The 9,736-nt window shown below is 43.9% G+C and overlaps 1 protein-coding gene across 1 annotated transcript in view; it reads left to right on the top strand.

The window, feature by feature from the left end:
- The window catches only part of LOC118404874, a 22,930-nt gene extending 13,194 nt beyond the window's left edge, over window positions 1-9,736 (top strand). The window contains exons 10-19 of the mRNA XM_035804254.1: window positions 520-628; window positions 2,081-2,479; window positions 2,602-2,832; window positions 3,110-3,327; window positions 4,234-4,430; window positions 5,093-5,311; window positions 5,660-5,776; window positions 6,435-7,500; window positions 8,558-8,665; window positions 8,923-9,736. Coding sequence (XP_035660147.1) covers window positions 520-628; window positions 2,081-2,479; window positions 2,602-2,832; window positions 3,110-3,327; window positions 4,234-4,430; window positions 5,093-5,311; window positions 5,660-5,776; window positions 6,435-7,337 — 2,393 coding nt within the window. The 3' untranslated portion in view covers window positions 7,338-7,500; window positions 8,558-8,665; window positions 8,923-9,736. The remainder of the gene's footprint in view (window positions 1-519; window positions 629-2,080; window positions 2,480-2,601; window positions 2,833-3,109; window positions 3,328-4,233; window positions 4,431-5,092; window positions 5,312-5,659; window positions 5,777-6,434; window positions 7,501-8,557; window positions 8,666-8,922) is intronic.

Below are 9,736 nucleotides of genomic sequence, written 5' to 3'. Positions count from 1 at the left end.
GATTTTGATTGAAAATCTCATGTCCTTGGCCAGCGACCGATCAAAAAAAAAGGCTGGAGTCTGCAAGTTTTTGCTATAGTCAGCGGGTCACGGGAAAACCCACGAACCACAAAATGTGTACAATTCCTTCATACCAGTTAATTCATCCCACATGTATAATACTAAATTTTCTGTATCTAACAACTTCAGACTACCTAAACCTGAAACAAACAGTGGAAAACGTACCTTCTTGTACCGAGCAATTATGCTCTGGAACTCATTGCCATCTGACATTAAGTCACTGTATACACTGTCCAGTTTTAAACAAGCCATCTCAAACATTGTCACCTAGACCTTTGACCTATAGACACTGTGCTCTATTGTAAATACTTTGATTGTTGATTGTTGTATTTTTTTTAAATGTATGGTGTATAGTCATGTTGATTGTTTGAACCTTGGGCTAAAAGGTTTCTTAATAAACAACAACAACCAACATTTTTTTGCCAGTCTGGAACATAATTGTCCCCCTCCCCCATACAGATGAAGATGACGGCAGACCGCACTCCGCAGCTCGGCGTACGCACCACAAGTTAAAACGACACGTCAGATACCAGCCACTCAGCCAGGCACAGGATTGGACTGACACATGGTAGGGTAGGAACATCAACTGTCATCTCTCCAATAGGCACCCTAAGACGGAAACATACATGTATAGAATGTAACATGTTTTATGTCATACCTGGGCCACGATAACGTCCGATACAGGTGTTCCGGACCGTGTTATAAAAAGCTGTATCACACATTTCAGGCTTCCAGTTTGTATCACACAGGCTTCCATCAAATAATTCAAACATACTTTGCACACGGCAGTGCTGCACGGTCGAAAACTCGAATACCTGATTTGGATGTTGGAACATTGCTGTTGTAACGATGTTTATTCAAGGTCACCAAATTTCCTCAACTTCTGGCGCATTTCGCATCAAAACTTGCGTTTTCTCAGGTGGGTATGACATGAATAAAATCCAACGTGATGTATTCCGCATCAGTCCCAGCTCTCCCGGGGGTTGGATCACCCTCCGACCTTCGGCCGTTGATCACCGTGACCTCGGGTGATAGGGAATACACCGTGTTGTATTCTATATGTTTTCCGTATCACCCGAGGCACATGTACCGTCCTGACCACAGGTAGGATCCCCTGAAGGCAGAAGGCCTGCATCACTGCGGGGGATGCAGAATACAAAGTGTTGTATTTTTCTTTTGACGGAATTTTGCAGCTGGGGAAAGAAAGAAATTTGCCCATTCCGTCCTCTGTGACGGACAAGAATCAATCTGTAAAGATGTGATAAAACTGTCTCCCTTGTGTAATTCTTCACCAAAACAGATGTCGTTGAACAACTTAGTTGAACAACTTAGTCTAGCAGCAAAATTTACACCTCAAAATGCAGGAAATAGCATTTCAGAGGGTCTAGATTACAAAATTTTGACCCCCCCTAGCGATGTCTCTATGCATGGGTGCTCGATAGGATTCAAAATCGAGGGGACGGAAAATGATTTCAGGCTAGCTACAACCCTGTGTCATACCATCCTGAGGAAACACGTTCAGGTATGTATATCCTGGTTTGGGTACAGTCTTGAAACATTTGATTGATTATCTGTAAGCACTGGTAGAAGTACTACAATGTAGGTCTTGACTTGAAGTTGAACGCATCATTACATATTATGTACTGCTAAAATTTTTTTCTTTTGGAGGGTTGGTACATATAAAATAGCTTAAATTAACATGCAATGTGAAAAATACATGTAAATTATAGCCAGTGTAAACACAAAAGGTCAGTAATAAACATGAAAAGTTTTTTTGTTTTTTTCTAAAGTGCAAATTTTACTACCTATGGAAGGTTTTTGATGGTTGAGAACAAAAAAAGGGAATATAACTGGGTATAGTTTTTTGCAAGTCTGGACTTGGTTCGTGACTTTAAGTTTTTTTAGACTCGGTCCTAAATGTTTTTACAAGTCCAATTCCAGTTCCTGGGTTTTAGGTACGCACTACATGTACTACCTTCAAGTGAATGAAACCTGCTAAACCATCTGATTTCTTCTACAGGAGAGAGCTGCATGACATCCAGGAAGTGTTTCCTGACAGGAGACCACACAAGGACCAGTTCTGTCAGCTCACAGGGGCTGTTATACATCAGTACATCCCAACAACCACTCACTCCCTGCCAGTCACTGTACAGTCTGGGAAAAAGTCCAAGAAGTCACAGACAGAAACTATCGCTTTATTCGAATCACTATCGACACATAACAATGAGCGGAGTGTTACGTTCTTTGTGGGGGGTCCGATATGGGGAGCGGAGTGGTGTCCGACAGCGGGACCGCACGCAGCACAATATGCTGTGATCAGCTGCCATCGTTGTATGGATGCAAGACATGAAATCGACAAGGTCTCCAAGGAACCAGGGATGATTCAGTTATGGTGTCTGGGGGATCTGGAAAACTGCAGGTAAGAAGCAGAAATGGTTCATTTGTTGTACATGTATATTGTCTGTACAGGATTAATGGTGTTGTTGTTTGCATGAATACATTGATATAAAGCTAAACTGTGTAACTTTTGTACATTTACAGTGCCAAGGACATGCCTTATTTGTCCCTGGGAATGGCCCACAAGTTTGGGACAGTTTGGGACATGAAGTGGTGTCCGACTGGTGCCTGGGATCCCCCACAGTGGAACCCCCCTGCAGCGCAGAACCCCCCTGCAGTACAGAACCCCCCTGCAGTACAGACCCCCCCAGGAGTACTGCCCAGACTTGGCCTGTTGGCTGTGGCCTGTTCAGATGGAGGAGTTCGAGTCATCAGGTAAGGAATAGTTAAGGGTTAGGGGTTAAGGGTTAGGGGTTAAGGGTTAGGGGTGTAACTGGACTGGGCATACGCTGTAGCTTCATGGGTAGATTTGAGCAGTCCAAATCCTGGGTGTTGTTTAACTCGCCTGACAAGCAAGTCTTCAAGATGGAACAACCAGTCAAGAGCTCTAATGACCTTGATGCATGTTGACAAGTTGAAATATAAATGTTTTTCAGACTCTGTGAGAATACAACTTCAAGAAATTAACGTTGACATGATTTTCCCCTCTCAGTATCCCTCATCCAGAAGCACTGCAGCCAATCAGAGAGAAGCAGGCTGTTTCCCATCATGCCTTACACCACATGTACCTTGTGGAACCAGCGTTCCAACTGGTCCTCAACGCATCTGGTCTCCATGGCAACCAACCTTATAGTGAGCATGGCCAGTGTTTTACAGTTGTTTGGCAACCAGATGAAGGGCACCGGCGATTGGCTGCTGGATTTTATGATGGTGAGTTTGTGTGTACCAATCTTCAGAGTCAAACAGCAGCCCAAAATATATTGTCAACCTCATCAAAATATTTTTCTAAGTCTGTATCCCCATGGTATGCTCATATCAAATTTCAAGTCATTTGGCCAAGATATAACAGTGTATGGAACAGTGTGCATTGTGCTTAATGCTCAACAAAGGATTAATATCACTTGGTGTTTCAATGGTCCCTTTGCTCATGATGATATATAAGTCGCTGACCAAATGTTACATGCGTCGCTGTTCATCCCTTGCAGAAGTAATCAAATATGTACTATATATCACTGCTACCTGCTAGTTTGTTTCTGCCTGCCCTACAGGAACAGTTGGTATGTGGGACCTCCAGTCTCAGTCCCCACTCCTGAGAGTCTAACTGCTAGTTTGTTTCTGCCTACCCTACAGGAACAGTTGGTATGTGGGACCTCCAGTCTCAGTCCCCACTCCTGAGAGTCTAACTGCTAGTTTGTTTTCCTACCCTACAGGAACAGTTGGTATGTGGGACCTCCAGTCTCAGTCCCCACTCCTGAGAGTATAACTGCTAGTTTGTTTCTGCCTACCCTACAGGAACAGTTGGTATGTGGGACCTCCAGTCTCAGTCCCCACTCCTGAGAGTCTAACTGCTAGTTTGTTTTCCTACCCTACAGGAACAGTTGGTATGTGGGACCTCCAGTCTCAGTCCCCACTCCTGAGAGTATAACTGCTAGTTTGTTTCTGCCTGCCCTACAGGAACAGTTGGTATGTGGGACCTCCAGTCTCAGTCCCCACTCCTGAGAGTCTAACTGCTAGTTTGTTTCTGCCTACCCTACAGGAACAGTTGGTATGTGGGACCTCCAGTCTCAGTCCCCACTCCTCAGAGTCTAACTGCTAGTTTGTTTTCCTACCCTACAGGAACAGTTGGTATGTGGGACCTCCAATCTCAGTCCCCACTCCTGAGAGTGTCCCCTCCGACCACCCCTGCGGTCCCTCCTGTTATACTGAAGACCTACCTCATGTTCATCGCTCACGACTGGGTCGTTACCTCTGTTGTCTGGAGTCAGAACAACTCCAGGTTTATTGCTACAGGAAGTCTGGATAGGCATATCAAGGTAATGATTTAAAGTGCTTGTGACACTATTGACACGGGACCATAGTATCCAAAACCCAATGAAACTATATGTAGATGGCAGGGCTTGAAATACTTGGCATACATGCATTGGCAACGTGCATAGACATAGGCTCAGGAAAGACACAGGCCTTGAAGTTGACAGCCTACAACGAGCAATAATTGACAGGGACACATGGTCTGCCATCACAACTATGGAGATATTGTTATCAGTTAGAGTTTGTTTTTCCTCGTGTGATTCCATAGTTTTGATATTTTAGAGTGGCAGCCTGCCAAAATGTAGGAGAGGGTGCAATATGATGCTTGTGGCATTGGAAGTCTGGTTTGGCTCTGCACCAATGTTGTAGACAAGCAGGATTAATTACTACAATGGCTACACCCCGCCAGTTATGTCAAGTGCCTAATAGAGCTTGTTTCATTATATGTTAGAAGAAGTCAAATCCAATAATAAGATGCAACTTCAGCTGAATAGACATTAGTGCTCTGTACTACATTGTATTTTGTTTCCCTCGAGAATGTTCCTGCAATTAGCCTTCGGGCATGATTTTGCAAATAAACTTCATTTATATAAATTTGTACATGTAGTGTACAACTGATTACAGTACCTAACAAGCTCTAAATTAATCGCTCCCTCTCCATGCCCAGTTCTGGGACACCCAGGCGCCCATCTCACCCATCCAGCAGTCCAAGTGGTCAGCTGTCCGCACGCTGGCCTGGCCACTGCACTTCCCAGGTGTGTTTGCAGCTGTGGACTGCAGCTGTTACTCCCGCTCCAACATGAGGAGTGTCCACTTCTTCTTTGCAAATGGCCAGGATGTTAAGAACAGTACCCTGCCCATCACCCCTCACAGCGCCACGACTTGGGTGAGCCCAACTACATGTACACAATTGGTACTGACATTTTCTCCATTAAAGTACACAATCTCCATTCCCAGCTTGAGGCAAGTCTTACACAAATCTATATATATATAATTATGGGACTTAAGTGTAGAACTTAAAAACTCATTTATTGACAAATAAAGAACTGGAAGTGATGGACTTGTATACAATGTCCTTACTTGAATTTCAAGTGCTAACCCACTGGCAATGCAAACTTGTGAATTGCTTACTGTAAGTTGCAAAATAGTTCAGAATAGAAGAAACATGGCCCAGGTATGACATGATGCATGTTGCACCATTCTGTTGTTGATAGTAAGATATTTCCTTTACCAGAGTGTTTCCTACAACCCCTGGAGGAACTGTGTGGTGAGTGCTGACTGTGCAGGAGAGGTGGTGGGGACAGTCTGCCCCATACTGGACCCACACACGGACAGGTCCTTCTTCAGATTTGTAAGTTACATGTATATTAACGCTAGTTCACCTATATCCGTCGGGTAACCTTTATCCGTTGCTTTTAAAACAAGGTACTTGAGGATATCACGTCGACGGACGCTGCTTTCAAATTGCAATATTTTCAGTTTATTGCAATTTAAAACTATCACCCGTCGACTGGATGTGCCTAAATACCCTGTTTTGAAAAACAATGGATATAGGTTACCCTGCGGACAAAGGTGAACTAGTGTTACAATACAGGGTAAGGTATGCTGCAAATGAACTGATTATAGTAAACGTTTTTTTTTATGTTTGCTGATAATGAATGCACTTTTGAATGTACTGTAAAAATTCGGAGTTGGCAGGATTCTAATTTTGTAGAAGATAAAGTATGTCCGTAATCAGGCATTTTCACAGTGGCTTGAGTTCATAATGAAGGGGTCACAGCGACAAAATCAATCATAATACCATTTTGAGAATTTCAAAATTTTAAGGTAGAGGCAGAATCAAGAGATTGTGATGGAAGTCGACAGACATCAACAATCAGGATCTCTGTCAGCATGGGTGATTCTGCAACCTCAATTTGATCCTCCAGATTTTTCTATGCATGTGCAAAATTCTTATTATACTGCACATAGTGTGTCGTACTATTTTGAACCTCTTCTCTCTCTTACAGCCTGTCTACACGGTTAACCTCCGACCCTATAAGGTTCACGACCCCATGAAGACCTCTGACCCCAAGTGTGTGCCTCAGACAAAGACAACAAGTAAACAACACACTGTTACTGAAAGGAAGAAAGCAGCAAGTCATATTCAACCAATCAGAGACCAGGGAAATTCTGTCCTAACCAATCAGAACCCTTCTGTATTAAGTGATTTAGGCAAGTTTGATAATAAAGCTCAGAACAGAAGTTTAAATCCCGAGGGAGGACAGAACGGGTGCACGTTACAGCAAGCACAAACTGGGGCTAGTTTGGACGTGCAGGCATCCTGCAGAGATGGTCTACCTCATCACACTAGTGCCTTATCACTGCAGCCACAGGAGCCAAGCACGTCACGTAGTCATGACCAGGAAGATTCCAATCCCACTAACCTGGAACCTGTGGTACATCAGGACCAACAGCAAGGTCAGAAGTCAGAAACACCGGTAGGAGATCACCCGTTCGTAGAAGATGACTGGACTGTGCCACTGTCGGGGTGTAGCGACCAGGACTACAGCAGAACAGAGAGCGAATCAGACGGCCAGACCCGACATGTCACGGACACCTCTTGTAACTCTGCCAGTGTGCAATCCCACGGTGCATCAGAAAACACTTCCCACAATGCCAGCAGAACAGAGAGTGAATCAGGCGGCCAGACCCGACATGTCACGGACACCTCTTGTAACTCTGCCAGCATGCAATCCCATGGTCCATCAGGAGACACTTCCCACAATGCCAGCAGAACAGAGAGCGAATCAGACGGCCAGACCCGACATGTCACGGACACCTCTTGTAACTCTGCCAGTGTGCTATCCCATGGTCCATCAGGAGACACTTCCCACAATGCCAGCTCTCACCAATGGCACCGCTATGTCTGACCAATCACAGGGTTCCATCTGCCAGAAATCCAACTCACAGGACGACAGCATTTCTCTAGGGGACCTGGCAGCAGGAGCTGGGAAACAAACTAAGGAGACAAGACTGCAAAATTACTCCGACCTTGTTGGGAAATATGAACTGGTGTTTAAGGACACTGACCTGGTAAGTATGATAATTAAATAGCCTCAAACTAGAGCTGGACTGTTTTCTAGTAATTAAATTTAAATGTAATTGGAACAAAGTGATGGTTCAGGAAGCGATGGTGAGATGTAGGGGTGGGTACCGGTACAGAAAATTCAGGTCCGGTTCAGGTCCAAAGGATTAGGTCCAGGTCCGGACCTGAACCTGGACCTGAGGCATGACTCATACCAATGGTTCATTTTACTGCAAAGAATTCCGTTTGGTGGAGTATTAGACTTACACTGGCGTTTTAAAATCATACAACGCTAACTGCACCTGTATGATTGCCGGCTGTAAAGCTTGGTAGACATTACTATAAACTCTACTCTACTTCACTATTGTTATTTTCTTCCATCTGCAAGCGCTAGAACGTGTGAATGCCTGATAAAATAATCTGTTAATTTTCTAATCAGTCCAACATCCGGTTCACTTGATTTTTTCAGGTCCGGTTTTTCTGGACCGGTCCAATAAGAAAAAACGGTTTTGTACGCTGTACCGATACCCAGCCCTAGTGAGATGTTATCGCCCAGCCATGCAAGTAAAGATGATGGCAAACAAAAAAAGTAACGATCCAGCTAGGCCAGCAAGGTAAAGGGCCAGACTAACAACAACTAGATCTCATCATAAAGCTATGGCTACATGTAGGTATGTGATAATGTCTGTATGATAATCAACGTTTATGACACGCTTTTCTTCTATAAAAAATCAATAATAACCAACACAAAAATTGGACTTACCAAATTTTCGACTGAACAGCACCAGTCTTTGTCAAGAAATGAACAATCCACTGCTGTCGTGACGTCACGTTATGCAGATAGAACACGTGACTCAGTGAGCAGTGGATCATAGGTTGCAGGAAGTCTATGGCACCCACCGTATGTTCACTCTGCAGCTTACTGAGTCACGTGTTCTATTTGCATAACGTGACGTCACGACAGAAGTGGATTGTTCATTCCTTGAAAAAGACTGGTGCTGTTTAGTCCGAAATTTGGGTTTTGTGTTGGATATTACAGTTTAACAATAATCTTTCTTGTTTCAGAGCTGTCTTGAAGAGAACAGCAGTAACCCAGAGTTCATCAGGCTGCGTAAGCTGGACACTATGAAGGACAGCAGACCTGACAGCACTACTGTGGAGGCTGTACACAAGGTCAGCAATGTCTTCACAAGTCGTAACAGCAGGGGTGCTGAAGTATTTGCACGAATTTTATTGCACAAAACTGGAAGTGATTAGATTTTGGGCCCCTAGTGGCTTCCTTAGGTACTGCAGCTGATTTTTCGGTTTTGATATCTCGTCCCCACAGATAGCTTTTGTGCTTGGACAGAATTATATAAGTTTGGGCCCCCTAGTTCACTCATTCCTTCAGTGAAGTTCAGTCATTCTGATCTTGCCTCTGACTTCCTCAGGTTGCCTGGAACCCAAACCCTGGATGCCATATATGGCTGTTGTCAGCAGGGCAGGCTGGGATAGCTCGGGTGCACTGCATCAAGGGGCTACTGAAGACTTCCAGTAAGAGATGACAGAGGCTGGACGGATTGGAGAAAATGGTGTCTACTAGGGGTGGGGATCAGTACACTGTACTGGTACAAAATTGGGTTTTCTTATTGGAAAAACTGGACCTGAAAAAAATCATTGGACCGGATGTTGAGCCTATTGGAAAATTAAAGATTATCTGATGAGGCATTCACACGTTTTTGGGCTTATGGTCAAAGAAAATAACGAGCAAGGTAATAGAGTTTATAGTTCTGTCTACCAGGTTTTACAGTCAATCTTACAGAGGCAGTTAGCCTTGTAAGATTTTAAAACGCTAGTGGAATACTCCACCAAACATAATTCTAAGTTTTTACATACTGAATCAGGTTTATGTCTGGACCTGGACCTGATCCTCTGGACCTGAACCAGACCTGGACCTGAATTTTCTGTACCGGTACCCACCCCTAGTTTCTACTCAAACCTGAAGTGCACATATCTTACATTGCTGCAAGAATCTCCGCACTTACATTTTAGCATACTTCCATCACCAATGTTTCTCTGTATTGTACCCGCACACCTTGGAAATAATCATATTTTCAAGGTGACAAAGTGCTATACTTATGGGTGTGTTTTATGCAACAGTTGTACTCTGAATCTGTACTGCAAATATCTATGGATTTAGAAACTGTGATAGAGATTGTTTATGTGTCATAGGCACAGGAAGAATAAATGGAGGCAGAAGCTGTA

The sequence above is a fragment of the Branchiostoma floridae genome, chromosome 17 (assembly GCF_000003815.2).
Source record: "Branchiostoma floridae strain S238N-H82 chromosome 17, Bfl_VNyyK, whole genome shotgun sequence".
In the NCBI taxonomy this organism is placed as follows: Eukaryota; Metazoa; Chordata; class Leptocardii; order Amphioxiformes; family Branchiostomatidae; genus Branchiostoma; species Branchiostoma floridae.
This window is presented reverse-complemented; position numbering and strand designations above follow the sequence as displayed.